The 19,728-nt window shown below is 39.2% G+C and overlaps 3 protein-coding genes and 1 long non-coding RNA gene across 5 annotated transcripts; 2 read left to right on the forward strand and 2 right to left on the reverse strand.

Annotated features, from left to right (window-relative positions):
• Positions 1-5,299: 5,299 nt before the first annotated feature.
• On the forward strand, positions 5,300-6,927 carry LOC113771549. The gene is made up of 2 exons (XR_003468450.1): positions 5,300-5,464; positions 6,498-6,927. It is a non-coding gene; the product is annotated as an uncharacterized LOC113771549 (long non-coding RNA).
• Positions 6,928-7,582: 655 nt separating this feature from the next.
• LOC113772188 (pentatricopeptide repeat-containing protein At1g79080, chloroplastic-like) lies at positions 7,583-10,270 on the reverse strand. Its single transcript, XM_027316764.1, has one exon. The coding sequence runs from the start codon at positions 9,691-9,693 to the stop codon at positions 7,987-7,989; it is 1,707 nt and encodes a 568-aa protein (XP_027172565.1). The 5' UTR covers positions 9,694-10,270; the 3' UTR covers positions 7,583-7,986.
• A 519-nt stretch (positions 10,271-10,789) lies between these two features.
• On the forward strand, positions 10,790-11,392 carry LOC113772455. Its single transcript, XM_027317048.1, has one exon. It carries the CDS (start codon positions 10,979-10,981, stop codon positions 11,273-11,275), a length of 297 nt encoding a protein of 98 aa, XP_027172849.1. The 5' UTR covers positions 10,790-10,978; the 3' UTR covers positions 11,276-11,392.
• Positions 11,393-11,640: 248 nt separating this feature from the next.
• Positions 11,641-18,778, reverse strand: LOC113772289 (WD repeat-containing protein 75). Of its 2 annotated transcripts, none has more exons than XM_027316874.1 (16): positions 18,492-18,778; positions 18,206-18,391; positions 17,857-18,036; positions 17,353-17,764; positions 17,139-17,257; positions 16,991-17,068; positions 16,688-16,828; positions 16,296-16,340; positions 15,729-15,895; positions 15,476-15,554; positions 15,325-15,410; positions 15,063-15,192; positions 14,099-14,231; positions 13,162-13,328; positions 12,545-12,737; positions 11,641-12,401 (listed from the first exon to the last, which is right to left on the reverse strand). In XM_027316874.1, exons 1-16 carry the CDS (start codon positions 18,612-18,614, stop codon positions 12,196-12,198), a joined length of 2,445 nt encoding a protein of 814 aa, XP_027172675.1. In that variant the 5' UTR covers positions 18,615-18,778; the 3' UTR covers positions 11,641-12,195. The 2 variants fall into 2 exon arrangements, with proteins under 2 accessions (XP_027172675.1, XP_027172674.1); XM_027316873.1 differs by having other exon boundaries at positions 11,641-12,404.
• Positions 18,779-19,728: the final 950 nt, after the last annotated feature.

Consider the following 19,728-nt stretch of genomic DNA (forward strand, 5'->3'; position numbering starts at 1 on the left):
AAGGGTGTGAATTATTTTGTATAGTTGTTTTACATCTTACGACGTTGTACGTCAAAGAAAGAAAAAGGGTGAGGGGAGGAGACAAAAATTGATCTCAATAACAAATAAAATTGCAATTGTGATTCTCATTTCTTAGTTTTACCTCATAAGATGGAACGGAGAGAGGAGTGAATTGAAACAAAGACCTTTTGATTTGTTGAAAAAGTGAGTAAGAATGCATTAGTTTAACCTTTGCGAGTCATTTCATAATATGCATTAGGAAAGTTATAACAAAATGATGCAATCGTTACTTTTGTTCATGCCATTCGACTGCTGCAATTTAACATGCATGTACATAAATCCACGAAAACCAAATGTTACCCTGTTTAAAGCTTGGTTCCTATTCTTCATAACATTGGAGCTATGTGTTTAGGGCAACTGTTGTTCGAGCACGAGCTTTAATTGTGCTCAACTCGGCTTGGTATTAGAGTTGTTCGATATTTGTACTAATAAATTCCTTGAATCATTGATGTACAAGCTCTCAATGGGATGGATGTGAATTGAAGTAGAAAGAAACAAACTTGTTCCACGTCACATCCCCTCATGCGGAGTAACATTTATAGCTATAGCTCCCTTTCTTTATTATTATTTAAAAACTTTTGTTTTTTTTAATGGTACTACAGCACAGTTTAGAACAATCTCGTGACTTTGAGAGAGGCCATCATTTTAACATTGATGTTGCAGCACTTGCTGTTAACTTGTCTGAGGTCCACCAAAAGCTTAAAAAGGAGACCGGTGGTTTGAAGCCCACCCAACATTGATGGGCTGCGTCTGGCAGCAACACTGGATTTTACCGTGTCAAAAAAGTCTGTGCCACTGAAACTTTGGGGGCCTGAAACAGAACATTCACATGGGCTGGGGTATTATTTACTGACTTTTTTTTTTTCAATTTATTACTTATTTTGATACGATCCGCCCGCTTCTGTAGATTTTTGTATTCTTCTGGCGCTCATGTGGATTGAAGGAAGGGAAGGAAGGAAAATAAAAGGGCTCTAGTAGGAAGTAAGGGTGGGCACAGGTCGAGTACCCGTCCCGAACGGCAAATGGCTGACTCGACCCTAAGATGTCGGGTCACTATTTTTTTTTTACCCTAATCCGCTCCGATTGTCCTCGGAGTACCCGAAAAATAGGGGCGGGTCATAGGGTACCCGCCCCTATTTAAAGAATGCAAATTTTGCATTTTAAGTTAGTCTCTTGAACTTTCGCCTTCCTCCCCTGAAAAAATTAATAAGTCGTTTCCTTGGTCGGCGGCAAAGCCCACAGACCCCGGGCGCACCCAGTCAGCTCAGGAGACATAACCAACAGATTCCCAACACTAAATTATTCTCAAAACCAGAGAACACGCCCACTAGCACTAATCTCACTCCAATCCACCACCTCTCTTCCCTTGTTTCTTAATTTTTTTTCTCCCCTCTCTCTCTCTGCTTATGCTTACTCTGCTATCTCGCTTTGTTTTTATATAGTTTATGACTAACACTTTAAAGATTCATACAACCAAAAGGCTTAAAATGTTTCAAGTTCCGAACTTTATAAAAGGAAATAAATACATACATCCTATACATCTTAATTTGTGGGTTCAGCGGATTTTGGAGAAGGGACCTGCAACGGAAAACAGCATCTCGATATCAGTTGGGAAAACCTCTAAAATTGTAGACAACAAGAATCTCTATCTTTAAAGTTCTGCAAAACTGATAAAAGCACAAAAATCTGGAGAGGATATCGAAAAAATTATTTCATATAGCTACTTCATTAACTATGACTAACCAAAAACACCAGCAACTAACAAAATCTCAGGAACTGAAATGGATCATCTTGAAATCTTACATTCATGTAAATCAAAGACAACTCAATGAAGTTGAAGAATATGCACCACTTGAGGTGATCACGTTGAATGCAACAGACAAAACCCAAAAGCTACTCTCCATGTAAAGTTCAACAATATCCAAGACTTACTATTTACCCAAGTACAAACAAGAGAAATCCAGCTGCTAATAGACTAATACTCTTACCATCTTCAAAGAGACACATAAACAAACAAAAAGTAGGGTGAAATTGAGGCTTGCAAATCATCTGCTTGAGGCTTGCAGGCTTGAGTTCAACTTGACAAAATTGAAGAGATGGAGAAAGGAGTTGTCGGCTGAAGGTTGAAGAGATGGAGAAGGAGAAGGAGAAAGTGAACTGAGGCATGAGGGAGTGTCCGCTGAATTCTGAAGAGTGAAGACCGATGGATTCATTTAGGTTAGGGTTAATAATAATTTAAAATATTATACAATTGCTCCTATATTTTAAATATTTATATATTATACCCTCGGATTTTTACTTTTACGATCCGTATCTGTATCCGAATATTTAGGGTACCCGACCCTATCTAACCCGCTGATAGAAATCGGATCGGATATCCTATTTTTTTGTGCGGATCAGATCGGGTTTTCAGATCGGATCGGGTTTCGGATTTTTTTACCCACCCCTAATAGGAAGGGAAGGAAAGGAAAGGAAGGGACTATAGTGAAAAATAAGGGAAATCCGAATCCATATATCTTGTTTGGATTAACGAAGGAAAAGAAAGAATATTTTCACGCATTAGTTGCGTTTTTATTCATAATTTAAAAGTATAATCTACAAGGACATGATAGGTTTTAGAAAATTTTAAAATTTTCATTAAGTTGGTATTTTTTTCCTTAATTTTCGTCCACTTTTAAATGAAAAAATAGGTTGATTAAAAAAAATTACTAAACTTTATCCCTCCCAATCCTTTCCTTCCCCTTTCCTTCCCATTTCTTCAAAACAGACAATGCCTTTGTCTTTTGCGCTTCGGATGAAGCACTTTTAAAACGTTGCTGCAGGAAAAAAGAATGCCCTCTTTATACTCTACTTAGTAATTTCTCTACTTTTCTTGTTTCTTTTTTTATCAAAATACCTTTTTCTTTTCCTTTTAAGAAAAGTTATGGCTACATAGGTGCTGAAAGTAGAAAAGTTATGGCTACATAGGTGCTACAAGTAGACACTAGATGATTCATCAATCAAAAGATTAAAGGCTTGGTGACTATCGTAGTCTTTTAAGGCTTGGTGGGTATGAGGTTAAGGGTTCAAATCTTGTCTCTCACCACTTATCATTATATGTGACTTGTCACTTTAAATGATTTAAATTCATATGGATGCGGAGTGCATCCGTTTGGTCCGATGGTAGATCAGTTTCCGTCGGTTGTTCAGTAGGTCTAGTTGGGCTCTCCCTCATTAGAATAGGTTAGAGTAGGAGTAGGAGTAAGTGTAAGGTAGACGAGTGTTAATTGACAAAAAAATATATATATAAAGATTAAAGCATCTCTCTCTAAATCCATACACTTAATAAAACCCATTTATAGGCATTTAGTCCTTATGAAACTAGTTATTATGCATTATATTTGTGGATCTTTGTAGGATTTGCAGGTGCTACTATTGCACGAGTTTTCCTTGTTAGCTTACATTCATTATAGCAGTTTATTTAATACAAATAAGTTTAGATGCATGTCATATAAATATATTTAAAATTAGATTTCTCTTTTTTATAGATGCTAAAATTCCCTTTCGTAAATGAAATTTTCACATCATCAATGTAAGGTTTAATGTTGCGATAAGTATGGTATGGTTATGCTGTACCAATATATGTAGTAGTTAATGCTGTTTATTTTGGAGGATTTGAAATCATACATTTTATCTTTTCTTTTGTTTGGGTTTTTATTTTGTACATTTAAGAAACATATGCATCGCACATGCAATAAATAACCAACCAGAGAGAACCAACATTTTCTGTTTAGAGATTGTACATCCATCTAACAATTTACGAGGGTTGGAGGCGAAAAAAAATCCTTGCTAACTAGACATGGATGAGAAGTGGATTGTCAGATAAAGGATCCGAATCTTAAACCCGATAGCAAAAAAGATTTTAAGAACCCTTCCATGACCATAAGTTTAATCCCAATGGTTACAACAACCACCAGCACCACCACTTGGCTAATTTGAGTTTTAAAATTTATTCACCCAATCCAATTTAATCACAAGATTTGTAGGTGATCCAAACTGGTTAATGCATGGAATAACTTATGCTAGAAGCCAACGATCGAAATTAAGCTGCGAATCATCAACAGTAGGTGACAGATACTAGTACTTGAACTAGTACTTCAAGTACTTGAATTTTATATATCTCTTTAATTACTTTGGAGGAGATGGAAAAGGGAATGGGATGCTAGGAATGGAAGGGATTTTTGGGATAGGAACAGGGATTTAAAAGGGTAGTGGTGGGAGTGAAAGATAAAGGAGAGCGGGAATTGTTGGAAATATGGAAGGTAGGGCGGGGATGGCTGGGAAAGGTGGAATGGGAGGGAGGAATTGATGGTAGAGTGATGGGTAGGCCTGGGATTGATGGCATGCAACAGTTTACGAGCTGCCATGCACTGGCCGGTGAGGAGGGTGAACAAAACAGCTAGCATGAAAATGCTCATAAACCAACATCCTCGCCATTGTTAATAATTGCTCAGCCGGCTAGCTAGCTTGTGTGAGATGGTAAATTAACCTTGGAGGATCGGAGTTCAATGTGTTGTTGTTGTGGAAGTTTTTGTGTAATAGTAACACATATGCAACTCTCCAATTAAGCTTGGATGATTGATACAAGAATACAAGACAATTGGGATCTCAAGTGCATATGGCCATATGGGTGAGGGTGAGCAGATGGGCACCCACGCGTCATTCATTAAAAACTTGGGTTAATTTCTAGTGGTCAATTAGTAGTTTTGTGCGACTTGGTGATAAAACTCCCAACTTTTAGGCCTACTCTCAAGCAAACATTTAAAGCAGGCTGACAAGTATCGAAAAAAAAATTAGTAAACACATTTTTCAATTACTTTTTTATTTCAAATACGTCAAATTAAATCATTATATTACATTTTTTTTATTTTACTAAATTTTAAAAAATAATAATTCAAACGGGTTCTTAGTTTGCCGACTTTTGAAGTTCTTGTGGGGATTAGGTTTATTTGCGTAAATTCTTACTTCTGTAAGAAAATGTCAGAAAAAAAAACGGGTTCTTAGTTTTCTAAGGCAGCCTGTCTTTTACAACCCGAGTTTGGATTGGGCCTCATTTTCGAGAAACAAAAAAGGTTTATCGTTCACAATGAGCCCTTTGGGAGAGTGGACCTTGCGGCCAGCCCATCTCTCAGGGAGCATCCAAATTGACGGGGAGAACAGAGAAGAATTAGGGTTTCAAGCAGCACATATAAGTAAGTACTCGTAGTCCGTGCTTAAAAAGAGGGCCGCCGTTCCCAACCCTTTTTCACGGTTCTGAAATCAACTGGCTCGATCCTCATATCCTATTAGGGTCGGTAATTTTGACTGATCTGGAGAATTGGGCGGAGGCCGCAACATTTTCTGAGGCAACAACATGAGAGCAAAGGTTTAGCCTCCTTTCATTTCTTTTTCGTTTTTAATTTAGCATTTTTTTAAAAAAAATTCCTTGATCATTCACTAGAAGGTTTATTTGATTTATCAGTAGAGCATGATCAATTGTCGATGTATCTATCATATTGCATGACTTGTTATTGATGTATTGTATTCCATGTAAATATAGCCTTCGTTTAAGATGATAGTTCGAATCTAATGATAAATAGTTCCATTTGTCGAGAAATGCTTGCACACAAAAAGGATGCTCCAATGTGGTAGTATGTATGTATTTGGTTTTCTCTGTTTTTTGATGAGCTTTGCCGTTTTGGGTTTAGGATTTCCGGGTTTTTTTCCCTTATGTTGCGTTGTCATATTACTACGAATTTGGTGCATTTTCTAGGTGGATATAAAAAGGAATGGATTGTACTCCCTGAGATTGACATATATAAAAGAGGGGATAGACAAAAGAAAGAAGTCCTCTACTATGGCGCTAGGAAATCATTGGGCGGAATCATGATATTTTGTGTTCTGTTTTGCTATGCTTTTATTTATTTTGCTTCGCATTTCAAGGATGTTACTTTTTTATTTCTGGTTGTGGAATTATCATTTCTAAATGTGCTGCTGTCCAGCAGCTGTTGAGAACTGGGGAATGCGTTGCATAGTGTATCCCCTTGTAATTGAAGCTGTTTTGTTTTATCCTAATGCTGTTTTTGATTAACAATTGTTGATGTCGTGCATTATTTAATGCAAGTGTTTGATCCATGCCAACTCTGTTTACCAAACAGGATTAGATGGTGGTTGTCGAAAATTTGACATTCTTCTAGATGCTAACATGCTGCTGTTCTAAATTTCCCTAACCTATGTTATCGTACCTACCAAATACACGATTATTTTGGTAAATAGAAAAGTGACAGACGGCTTACACCCCAAGTTTTCCTTCACCTTTATGAACATCTTTATGTGTAGTTAGATATCATGTACCGATAACTCAACCCATACTTCCTTAACCCATACTTCTACTGATGTTTGTTTTGGGCAATTTGCAGTGGAAGAAGAAGCGCATGAGGAGGCTCAAGAGGAAGCGCCGAAAGATGAGACAAAGATCCAAGTAGAAGCTGGATGCCACATGGTTTCTTCATATTTGAACCTGCATCTTTTTCATGACCTGCTTTTGGCTCCTGATGTCAAGCAGCTCTTATGTGTGGATGAAAGTTTAGCTGGGGAAACTACCATCTTATATGTCTACTGTTCTGCAAGACTCTTTAAAACATTTACTTTACTTAGTTGTTTTAGTAACTTTTGTGTCTATTCCAGTGTAAGCGGCATGTTGTGTCTAAAAACCTATTTTTCCCTAATATGAAACTGGAACTAGTGTTTTGACATGGCAGGTATTAGTTTATAAAATATGTATTGGTTGACCATCCAGGCGCAACCAGGGCTTTGCACTTCTAAGTTTCAAGTGGTGCAATTCTGATAGATTTTGACGCCTTCAGCCCCTCAGCTGATCTCCATTTTCTAATCAACAATTCAGTGTCCTGCTTGGTGAATTTGCCCCGCTTGGCACCTTGTCAAGCATAGGTGCGTGTTGGGCGGCAATCTGATTAGATCTCTATCAGAAAAGAGTACCTCGATTGCCTTTTTGTGCGACGGGGTAAAGATGCCTTCTTTCTTGGTGCGTGTATGTGGGAAAAAACTGGCTGGGCGGGCATAATCAGGAACTGTTTGATGCTTACCCCAGTCTAAGTATTGGCCCACGTACAGCTGGAAGGAGCTGCAGGTTGCATTCGTGTTTCGTCTAACACACAATGCAGTGGTAAACTGACAGATTGGATGAGGGCATCAAGTTCTTAATAGATAATACTCTCTTGTATAAACCTGACAACTTGCTTTCTGTGGATGATCTCGGAATGCAATGAAGTGAATAATCTATCAACCAAAGAAGTATTTGATGTTTTAAGGTAAAACAGATCCAGTTTCACTATGGAACATTAGTTCAGAGTAAAAGAATAAACAAAAAGATACAAAGGAAATTGTGAGAATTATGGGAGATCGATCGTTAAAGGGGCTGTAGATATTTCTGTGTTGTTGGATTTTCTGTTTTCACAGCAGAAATTCATAGAAACATAAATCATTAGAGGCCAGGCGTAATAACAATATTATTAATACGCAATTGGCAAAGTATTTGCAACGTTGAAGCTAGGAGTGGATCCCGCTCTAATATATATAGTCAGAAGGGAATAGTGATAAATGTACAGTGTGAGTAGAAAGCTAGGAGTAAGGTTAAAAGTGAAGAGATACAAACTTGAAGCCTACCATTGGCCAACATGTAACCAATCACCGTTGGGTTCTTAACAGTCATTACTCTTTACTGTCTTACACTCTGAGCGCACAAGTTTGTCGAGATTCCCTTACATGCTCAGCAGTTCTGCCAACGGTGATTCTTCAACAATCACCCATTGCCTCCTCATTGCCCCGTCCCATTTTAACGTCTTATGCATACAAATTCCTCACCGTATCCCCGCTACAGAGAGCTGTCTATATTGATAACTCCTCAATGTCATATTGCATAACAATCCTTTCAACTGTATTTCTACTGACGACTTGTCTCTGATGCAGCTCTTTCAAAACTACTGCTGCCAGCTCCCTTTCTTCTTCGCGAATGATCCCTTCCACTAAAATAGTATAAGTCGTCTCACTAGGCATATAGCCTTTCTCAATCATCATTCCAAAGACTTCCAAGGACAAGTCTGTTCTCCGAGATTTGCATAACCCAAGCACAAGGGCGTTGAAGTTATCCGTGTCAGGTCTGTAGCCACTTAATTCCATGATTCTAAAAACATCTATAGCCACGCCAAGCATCCTCTCCATGCACAGTCCTCTAATCAAAGATGAATAGGTATATGAATCCGGATTAAAGCCGCAGGTTGTCATTTCATACAGCAGCTTAAATGCCGCATACGTGTTCCCCTTCTTACACAGACTAGAAATCACTGTTCTGTAGAAATCATGATTGGAGGAACTCTGCTTAGGCCTCAAACTTTGGATTGTTGAGAATGCCTCTTGCACCATCCCCTCCTCACAAAGCAAGGCAATGGCATTGTATGTGCCCTCATTAGGACTGCAATGACGGTACATCATTTCATCCAGGCATTTAATTACAGCATCCAGCTTCCTCTCTTTGCACAGACGAGCAATGATTGGATTGTAGCTGGCTGCAGTGGGCTTCAACTGCCCGCCTCTGTGCATTTCATCCACAACCTTGAGGGCGTGATCAGTTCGGCCATGAAAGGCAAGGGAGCCAATCAAGATATTATAGGTGACTATTGTTGGGGAGCGATCATCTCCAACCATCTCAGCCAGAAGTTCATTTGCCTCTGCCCACCGTCCTTCATAGCACAAGGTTCTCAACAAAATATTATAGCTCACAACGTTGGGGTTGAATCCCTTCGAAGGCAAATTCCTGAAAAGCTGTATTGCTTCATCGACTCTACCTTCCTTGCACAAACCAGTCAATATGACATTATAACTAACCAAATTAGGCGTTCCACCTTTAGCAATTATTTCATCTAAGAGTCTCATTGCCTCATTAACCCCTCTTTCCTTATAAGCAGCCTCAAGCAAGATTGAGTATGTAAATGCATTTGGCACCAGTCCCTTCTGCATCAGCCTATCGACAAATTGCAGGTTCTGATCCAAGTTTCCTCGCATACAGAGACCTCTAACAAGAGAATTATAAGTCACAGTATTGGTCGGGTATCCGTTTTCCTCCATTTTTTCAACTAATTGCATGGCATGACCAACATTTCCTCTCTTACATAAATGATTCACCAAGAAAGTATACGAGGCTGCATCCGGAATACTACCTGATGCAATCAACATTTCCATGACCCTAGTTGCCTTTCGGAGTTTATTGGACTTGCAAAGATCATACAGCAACTGCGTTGCCTGAACAACATCAGGCATGTGGCGTTTTCCGACCATGTATTCCAAGTACAAGAAAGCATCATTCATCCTAAGCTCTTTGGTTCTAGGGTCGTTCCTGCCAGATCTCCAGTTGGGCAACGTGAAAACGGTATCTTTAGAAGCAAATGCCGTCTGGGTAGAGGCCAACAGTCTAGGAAAATCATTGTTGAGGGAAAAAGAATGGAACTTTAATACTTTGGAAGAGAATCCACCAGAATTTCTTGAATGTTCTGAAGAAGGGTGTTTTATAGGTGATACAGAGTTTAATAGGACTGCCATGGATTCCAGCAAATGCTTGAAGGCTGAAGCTGCAGATAGGTCACTTAGAAGTCAGACAAAAAGGGTTGTGAAGCTTGGACTCTGGGTGCAGATCAGAGCTTCGAATTTAAAGCAAGCAATCTGCTTGACTGAACTCTTGAAAGGGAACAACAGGATTCCGTATATTTTCATTTGCTTTTTGATCAAAACCTTGGCTACACCATCACTGCTAATAACTCTTCCCAACCCCAGTACAGAATATACAATCTTAAAAAAAAAAAAAAAACACTAACTGTAATAAAAGAAAAAAATTGACGGGGAAAAATTATGATCAAGAAAAACGAAGACAAGCGGGATGATGCAGTACGTACAAGAGAGCCTAATCACCAATTCCTTTTCTTTCTTTGCTAATTCCCTCTTCGACCAGAACCGTTGGGCCGTTTTCACTGCGTTTGAAACGCGAATTAAAGTCGGGTTTTCCGTCGCATCATGCGGCTGTAATACATCTCTTGTTTCGTTTCTAGAAAATGTAAAATAGAATGTGATTTATTTCAGTCCAGTCTTGTCCACAGATGACAGTCGACATTGCTGTAGCTTCTATCCGATGATGTTATGTTATCCGGAACTTTGACAAAAAAGATAGACCAATAAAAAAGTCGCTGTGTCCCGAGTGGCTTTTGCTCTCATTAGAAGATACGATTCACCACTTTAAAAAGTTTCCTACACTATTGTTCAGCCCAAGCCCGAGACTCATAAAATTTTCATTTATGGGTCATCGGAAAAAGGCCCAAGTACAGAATAAGCCTAAGAACGTCTTAAGGCAGAAAAGCAGATCTCCATAGAGCTCACAAACTACCAGTGGTAGTCAAAGTTATCGATCGCTCTGTGAAACAGTTAACTGATGAGTCTGAAGCCTTAACTGAATTTTTTTTTTGTCATGATCATGATCTGGTTGCAACTTGTGAGACACGGGACTTTGAATTCCACATTCTGGGATTGACTCCATACGTAGCATTTTGGGTTGGGATATGTTCTCAACGACAGACATGAGAGAACCCATTTTCTATTCTTAGCGTTTTCCAACAGTCAAATCAGAACCCACAAAACCTCGAGGATAAAGCATGCCACGTTACCATGAACGAAGAGGACGGCAGACGGTCTGTTGCCACCCTCGACATGACAAAGCATGCCACGTAGCTAAAACTTTCTATATAGGCTCTCAGAGACGGAGCATGCTTTTTCCAGAATCCAGAAGAGACGCAAGGAAGAACCAGAGAAGTGCTCAATCACAAATTTCGAAAAAAAGATGGCAAAAAGCACGGACGATATACGATACGCAAAAGCTCAGGCAAAGGTTTCAGAAGACGATGCATTGAGAATCAGGTACAAAGCAGGCACTCCACTTGAAGGAGGCAAGATTGCCGACTCTGAGCCCGTTGATCTTTTCTCAAGTGCCCACAACATCTCCAGAGCCCAGCAACAGCCGAAGCACCAGGACCGAAGGACAGCTCAGGATCAACAGCCACCCTCTGCAGATCAGTCTCAACGCGACCCCAAAAATGCCCAAGTAGCCATGTCCGATTTCAAAACCCAGCAGCACTAACCATATCCACCCACCCACCCGATCATTTTCCCTTTTTGTATCCCACGTTGTTATCGTAGTTCACAGAATTCCACCGTGATTTCCTCATTTTGTGCAATTTCTTTTTTCTTTGGGTTCTTTTAATTGGTCTTCATTTTGTGCAGTTTAGCGTCCAATGAAACGCGCTTAGTTAATACGCCGCCCTTGAGAGCTCTTCTTCACTCGTCCGCCTCACCACCGATAGTTAATCCACCGTTCTTTGCCTTCCCCACACACAAACACAGACACACACCTCCTCCCCCCCCCCCCCCCCCCCCCCAGCAACACCAACCGAAAAAAAAAAACATAAAAAAAAAAGAGAAAAAGCAATGTTATGCCCACTATCATCCAAAAAACTTTTTGCGATTTTTAATCTCAGTCAAGTAAAGTGCCTCACAATATATGGTCCTCTCTAAAGATTGCAATTCCTACCATTCGAGGCCGATTCAACACAAAAAATACATACATCCATGTTGAATTAGTTTTTAAGTAACATCAGACCAGTATGGTACAACAGGTGAACATTTGTGTGAAAGAAGTACAATAAAAATCACCGCCCGCATCAAAATTGGCTCATCCCATTAACGCCTCTGCTTCCTATGATCCTCATTTCTGTTAATATACAAAGGCAATGACCGCAAACCTAGCTTTTCACAGCTTCATCTCAATCTTCGCTTAGCCAAAATGGTAGGGTGGCACTGTACAAGCAGGCCTCGTTTCGATTTTTTAATAGTTGCTTCATACTGATCAAATATATGCAACAATCCAATCTTCAATACCCGCCTCCCCTCTACTCCAATCCAATTATGCAGGGAGCAAGCACGGAATCACAGCTTGCTCAATTTGGATCTTGCTCGGTGCGAGTTTTTGTAATTCTCACCATGCCTGGGTACTACTTACGCTTATTCGACGGTTGCAGTTCTCCTTTCTAGTAATGACTCCAGAAACGCTGAGCACAATGTTGTAAAAGGAGGAAGATTATGAGATGGTCCGTCAAGAATCATCTCCCAGCTCCTTTCAGATGCTGCTGTTGCAATTGATGCACTGCGTTCCCTTTCTATGTTGAATTCTGGAAGTTTACCATATATGGAAGTATACCCATATCTCCCTGCTGAAGGTGGAAAAGAATTTGCACGTGTTTTTAGCATATAAATTGTCGAACAAAACTTTTAGGAAAGATTTCACATTCAAAAAGGATTACTATATGCACTGGCAATGCATAAAAAGATTTACAGGAGACAACAGCCTCACCTGTCTCCCCAAAGTCAACCAGACTCTCCGGCTGAGAGGTACATCGAATAGGGGCCGACTCCCCAAATGGGTCCAAGAGGACATATTCATGAGCTCCGTTAATGTATGTCAGCACCTCCACTGATTTTCTTCCAGCATTGCCATCCTCTAATCTTGAGCTTGCATCAATGAAAGCAAGAGACCCACCCTGAGCCTGCACGGGGAGCTATTCCATTAAAGCTACAGCATAGCTTGCTAGAGCACCTAGGTCTCATCTACTCAAAGTTGATTAACCCCTACTCCACCAATGGACCTAGAAAGTCCCAGAACATACCAGTAACTCCCGTGAATGGCCTTTATTGTAGCTACGCTAGGATAATCAAGGCCAGTCAAACTCAGTACGAAATGCTTTCTCATTTTGAACACAAAGGCTACTAGTTAATATGACAAATGCACTCTGGCGAGGAAAGCAACCAAAACGTTTTCAGACATTAAAGCTATACACGAGTAAAGAAACCACACAACATGAAGTCCTCTATAAAGTGAGTAAAGAAGCTGCTTTGTACTTAATTGCCCTTTGACCACAGGTCCAACAAGAAAACTAGAAATGGTGAAAAGTTAAAAGAGGAAACTTTTACCTTTTGGACAAACCAGGTGGAGATAGGGATTGCTTTGTCTACAGGGAATAACAAGATCACCCCATCTACACCATGTGTAGAGCGATATAAACACTCTGTACTCTTAGATGATGTGGGTAGATGAGCGAGGACAGCAAAGGAGGAACCATCCGTTGCACAGGACACAGCTACAAAGACAAAAAGAAAAGTTCAACATAGTGGAACAACATGTATAAAGTACGGATGACAATGACAAGTTAGCCATAAAAGAGTAAAGCAGACAAAAACTGCTGCTGGCTACAATTACTAAAACCAAATGCACAACCGAATACACAAGCTACAGATTATCAACCCTTTGTATTCTCAAATTCTCTTCGAGGCAGAAAATAAAGATGAAAAACATATAGCCAGTTGACAACGGCCCAATCAAGCATGTAGGAATGGCGATTTTATTAAAAAAATCGATCTCTCACTCTCTCTTTTATCAGTGGCAAGATTGATGATGACTCTTCGTTTGTGGCTAATTCTCTACAGCATTTGATGAGCTACGATCAGCTTATTCAAAATTGAAAAATGCTAATTGTCAAAAGCAGACATTTGGTAGCTTTTAAAAACAGCTTTTAGCTTTTCTAAATATTAAAAAACAAATTATTTTCCAATTTTTTTAATAGATTTTCCACATTAACTTCTTCAATTTCAAAAAAGCTGCTTATATCTTTTCATAAGCTGTTGAGAACATGCCCTTAGTCCATCAGACAGACTTTCTACCTACCTATTAACAGGCTACTATGTCAAAAAGATCCAAACCATTAAAAATTTTAAAAGAATCTACAATGACCTTGAATCAGGGTGGTGACGTTAGTCACTTAAAGCAATGATTAATTGCTGAACTTATTATGAAAATTACATGATTCCCACTTTCCCCTTTTGTGCAGATGAAAGAAAAGTAAACACAAACCTTCGGCATGAAGCTTGTATGACCACAATACTGAAAGATTGGACATACTCCAAAGGAACAGTTCAGGGTTTGATCCTTGGGATGCAGATACAAGATAGTCAGACTTTCCCACAAATGAGAGCTTTCTGATTGGCTGCGCAATGAAATAAATTCATATGAGAGAGCAAGATAACTCATATGGAGTAAAGCAACTAGGAATACAATAAAGAGTTTGGATGCCATTTTTGCAGAAATGCTTCCCTTCTTTTCCTTGGAACCGTTATTGCCCATTCCCCCAAAAGCCAATAAGCAGCTGCACGTTTCCATGTTACGTGCTGGTAAGAAATATAACGGGTTTCATCTATTGACCTTTTAGATCATAATCTCCCTATCTTGCCAAACAGGTCAAGGATAATAGCGGCAGAATGTCCCTTAATATCTCTAGGGAATTAAAAATTATGAGGACTTCTCTAAATTTCATGAAACAAACCAAACTGAGTGTTAAACAACTATGCTCAGATATTGATTGCAAATTCTGATTTTTGCAGGGCTATAGTACAAAATTGCCGGGAAAGCCATTGTCTTTCATCCTCATGAACGTGTACCTTCACAAACTTCAACAAAACTTATCCAATCCTCTTTTTGTAGCCAATCGTTCTAACAAAGTTTTGCCAAAAGAACAAGGCTATTAGCTAGTAATGCAGATGGTAATTAGTAAAGGTATTTTCAAGTAAACAATTTGAAGCAGCCTATGTTCTGGTGCATAAACCTATGAGACTATGACCCTACTTGAGATAAACACCAGGAGACAGACTTTTAAGCATTCAACATTGTCTATCAGTCCACAATTTCCACTTGGCAAATCCAATAGAGGTACCCCTTGGCAAGGAATGAGAACAGACCTCCAGATGGTTAACAAATCCAATCTCAGGCATGAAGGAACTAGAGTAGAAAGTAAGAAAAGTCAATTTGTTCAGAAACTCACTTCAATACTCTCTCCAATTACAGCCACAAGAAAATTCCTGTCAGGATCCCACAATGTAATGACATTTTCAGCAGCAACAGCAAGAACAGAACCATCCATAGAGAATGTTGCAGCTGTCATTGGCTTCTTTCTACAAGGGCAAAACTTCTTTTAAGTCTACTGGAGCATATTGTTGATTGATTAAAACACCAGAAAACATGAACAAAAAGACATGCCAACTCTTTAGAACCATTTTAAAGGGAAAATTAAGCAGTGAGCATACTTGTAGGAACCAGCAGCATGGCATGTCCATCCATTACTCTGGGGCTTCTGGTCCTTCCCTGAGACTCCATAACCACATTTCCAAACCTGCAAATTCCAAAAACTTAACCAGGGCTTGCTAACAGAAAACTCTAATACAAGATATTACAAACCTTGAAATCAGCACCATATGAGGAGCTGACAGCCATTTGACGGGTAGGATGGAATGCAACATCTGAAACACCTGCATCCCTATAAAATGCAGCATTTAGCACAAGTCACTTAAAAAAAAAACTTGTTCTCATTGTTTTAGAACAAAGTTGATCAGGGATTAAATATTGGATGTGTTAAGTGATTTATCATGCTATAGCAAGACTGTTCATGCACAGGTTGAAACCAAGAATTTCTACTTAGACAAGGACAAACCTGTGTGGTTCATATACAACAGTGGATAAGCTAAATTCTTTACTTTGAGAGCTACACTCCCAGAATTTTAAACTTACAAGGCCCCCTATTCCTTCTTCAGGAAGCCTAGTTTCAACAGTGCCCATGCTATAACCATCAGGGGAGAGGGCAACCAAATTCACAATCACCTACAAAATACAAAATAATGCAAAAATCGTTATGTGTTTCCAAGAGGTAAGATTGCATACTCAAATAAATGGAATTAGATATTCCTGAAGTAACTAAACTAGCCTAGACCAATGCAGACCCCAATCACAATAATTGTTGCTGCACATTGAAAGAATCTAAATCTGATTAAATAACCTTAAGCTGTAAATTTAATGAGTTAAGGATCTATAGATCATAGATCATTCTATAATTGTAACCTTCGCAGCAATAAATTGGCCCAGTGCAATAACCAATCATTCCATGATTGTTAGTTTACCTTTCCCTATTATAGATTTATATTAGTAAACCAAGAAGCCTTTGCTAACGTATCTAGTTAGTCACAACAGAAAGAAGAATCAGCTTATTCAAAGTTATGCATACCGTGATTTCCTCCCCCGGTTGATGGTTCCTTTCACAGACTTGAACCTGCAAAAGAGTAAAAGAAGATATCACAAATCCCCTGGTTGATGGTTGAAATGGAACCAAAAGAACAGAAAAGAGTATTTTCCAACAAAATAAATCCATTAAAGCAAAGCCACTATCATGTAGCCACAGAAAAAGCCAGAGCATTGGAATAAAATGGAAGAGGAACTACCTGAAAAAAAACTAGAGAGGTAGTAGTTTCAGAATGAACAACAGAAATTTGAGAATTGTAAGTGAAAGGCCAAGAAATTCTAGCGTAATCCACTTATCTCACTTGCAGAAACCAAATTACTAGGTCTAGCATTTGACTGAAGTTGGCATAGAGCTGACTCCAATCGGAACAAGATTACCTCAGAAATTTCACGGTCATCGAACAAGCTGTAAAATTGGATACGGTAATTCTCCGTACATATAGCAGCCAGACCATCAGAGTGATTAAAAGCAACCCCGCTGCATGAGCCCTCATTGAATTGCAAAACTGAACTGGGAGGCTGAAAGTTAAGCATATGAGTTCCCTTATGGCAGTTATGCATGAAATAATTTGTGCTTCACCTTTACATTTCAGCTGAGTTAATCTCCTATGACTCAAGCGTGCAGACCCAATTGACTAAAGAGACATAAATAAAATGCCACATCTATGCAAATTTACCAACCTTGATGCCAGAAATAGATCTCGAGATAACCATTGAAGGCATTTTCAGCAGATGAATGAGATTATCTGCACAGGATACCTGAACAAACCATATGAGTAAAAGCTAATGCAATTGAACCACATCCCAAGAGCTAAACAGCTCCACTTACAGAAGATAGGGAAGGATCCAAAGAATTTGTGAAATACAGAAGTGGAGACCCAATACGTGGAAGAAACTTTCTCTTCCCTGTGTCCAACTGCCAAAGTACAAGGACTCCTTCTTTCCCACCTGTCACAAAATGGAAGAGTTCAATTTGGTAATATAAATCGCTCAATAAAAATAACAGGACTAAAGAATGACCAATCCTAAGGAATTCCAAATACCTGAGAACAAGTAGGCACCATCAGCAGAGAAAAGTAAGACGTTTACTTCAGCAGAATGCCAATGCCATGTGGTGCAAGAATCAGCATCATCATCCTGCCTCACTCCCGGCTTTTCCTCTGCATCTCCATGTGATGCACCATTTACCAAGTTATTATCACCACCAGAAAATGTCTTTTCCCCAACACCTCTCCATACTAAGATTCTCCCAGTACCATCACCAGCAGCTACAATTCTCTCTGTTGGATGAAAAGCTAGAGTGGTGAAGGTTTTTGTATGATGCAATCTCATTTTCTTGAAGGCAACATGATTAGCATCTCTTGCTGGGATTTCCCATATTCGAAGTTTGTGCTTTTCACAAATTCCAATGTAGTTTCCAAACGGACTAATGGTTATAATCTGGGGTTTTAAAGTCTGCAACAGCATACAGAATTCATTCAATCACATGAAAGCCGCCAGTGAGAAAATAGTGAAAACCTCTAACAAAAAGTAGAAAGGAATCTGACCTCAGCTAAAGTGAATTTATCTAAAAAACGAGACTGAGTTAAATTACACTTGCGAATCTGCCAGAATGCGGAGGCATTCCGATGTCCTTGCTTTTTCACCTCCTCGGTGCATAGATAAGCAAAGAGATGAGATGGCTGCTCACCATGATCAGCCGGTTTACGTAATAAACCAGGAACCACCTGGAAACAAAGACGCAAAGATGCTATGCTTATCCACGACAAAGAAATGTTCAAACTCGACAAACGTGCAACCAACAAAAATTCAAACTTTATACTCCAGAAGAAGCAGAATGGCAGAAAACAGCTGAAACACCCAATAAAAAAGTATTGAAGAAATGTATCAGATTACCATGGAGTGAATTGGGACGCGTATATTGATAGTCTTCATCAATTCGGGAGCGGAAAAATCCCAGTACCTAATGGTACCATCAAGCGAAGCCGTCCAACAATAAGCTAATATCTTATTGGCCGGCGAAGTTGGTGGCACCACTACCACCGATGTCACTAGTGCGGTGTGACCTTCAAGTTCATTTATCTACAGAATTGTAACGACGGAAAATAAAAAATTACAAGCATTATTTACAACATATGTGTGTGCGTATGTGTGTATATATTGAGGGAAGGTAATTAATTACGAGTAAGCCAGTGGAGGCGCTGAAGATAGAGACGGTGTTGCCGGTGCAGACGAGGAGTTTGTTAGTGTCGTTTGAGAATGCCGGCGGCGACGAAGTATAGCTTTTTCCTCCTACCTTAATCATCTTCCCTTTTACAGACAACAGGCTACTACTATCTAAATCTTAATCGTCGCCCCAGTTAAGAATTTGACGGCTTTGGACTTTGAGGTGCAACGGAATAGCCAACCCAGGAAAAGGATTCTAATTCACTTTTCTGTCAAAATAAACCCCTCATTCCTTAAACCCTACACATCACATCCAACGGGATGCTCGTACGACTGCGGTTTCTTGATTTTATATTTATTTATTTATTATTATTACTTCTTTTTTTTTTTTTTTGTCCTATTTTGATGGACCGGGTCATATTAGGTTGACGTGTGTTGGACAACTCACCTTTCATTCCAAGTACTTGGGCCTATCCTAGGACCAGACCATGTTATGGCAACACGCTATTAGTGAGTAGCATTGTGCGGTCCAAGAGGACGTAGAGTGGTTTGATATTGGATTTACAGCCCAACAAGGAGGAGGGAAAAACAAAAACTACGCTAGCCTTCTCTCTGTGTATGTTTCTGAGTAAATAAATTTTATACAGACGGACAATGTATATATTATCACCGTTTGATTATAACATGATGACAAAAATTGAATTTTAATTAAGGATAAATTACATAGAACTTCCTTTCAGTTTCTCTTACAACCACATGACCCCCTATCATTTTAAAATAACTGCATCATATCCTTATAATTTCATATAAAGTGGAAATACACAGAATTTAAGATAACTAACGTAGATTGTCTCTCACGTGAGTCTAATCCTTCAAAAATCTCCATTTATTTTTTAAAAATGAGATTTTTTTTCTCCTAAATTGCCCATATTTGAACATTTCCCCACGCTAATAATTTCTCCCTTTTTTTCACATGAATATACTTCTTTATCCTCTACTTCTCTCTGTCTTTTTCTCGTTTCTACAACACTATGCTTGCCGCCACCACCAAGTCCCTGCTCTCCACTGCCATATTGATCTCCATATATTCCATCATTCAAACCACATCTTCTACTAGGCTTCCGCTTCTAATTCCCCAATTTAAACCAATATTTCTTCTTTTTTCTTTCTTTGTTTTTGCACAAAATCTGGTGATGCCCCAAGTTCTAACTTAAGTTGAAACCAAGAAGTTGATGCTTCGTACTTCTTATTTT

Source organism: Coffea eugenioides, chromosome 5 (assembly GCF_003713205.1).
Source record: "Coffea eugenioides isolate CCC68of chromosome 5, Ceug_1.0, whole genome shotgun sequence".
Lineage (NCBI taxonomy): Eukaryota > Viridiplantae > Streptophyta > Magnoliopsida > Gentianales > Rubiaceae > Coffea > Coffea eugenioides.

Excerpts from the sequence above, each read along its gene's own strand:
- LOC113772289 (XM_027316873.1), bottom strand. The coding sequence starts at position 18,614 with ATGATTAAGGTAGGAGGAAAAAGCTATACTTCGTCGCCGCCGGCATTC. Across the intron at positions 15,555-15,728 it reads GTTGTATATGAACCACACAG|GGATGCAGGTGTTTCAGATG; the intron begins GTTTGTCCTTGT and ends TGCATTTTATAG. Across the intron at positions 14,232-15,062 it reads TAATTGGAGAGAGTATTGAA|CCAATCAGAAAGCTCTCATT; the intron begins GTGAGTTTCTGA and ends TTCATTGCGCAG.
- LOC113772188 (XM_027316764.1), bottom strand. The coding sequence starts at position 9,693 with ATGGCAGTCCTATTAAACTCTGTATCACCTATAAAACACCCTTCTTCA.
- LOC113772455 (XM_027317048.1), top strand. The coding sequence starts at position 10,979 with ATGGCAAAAAGCACGGACGATATACGATACGCAAAAGCTCAGGCAAAG.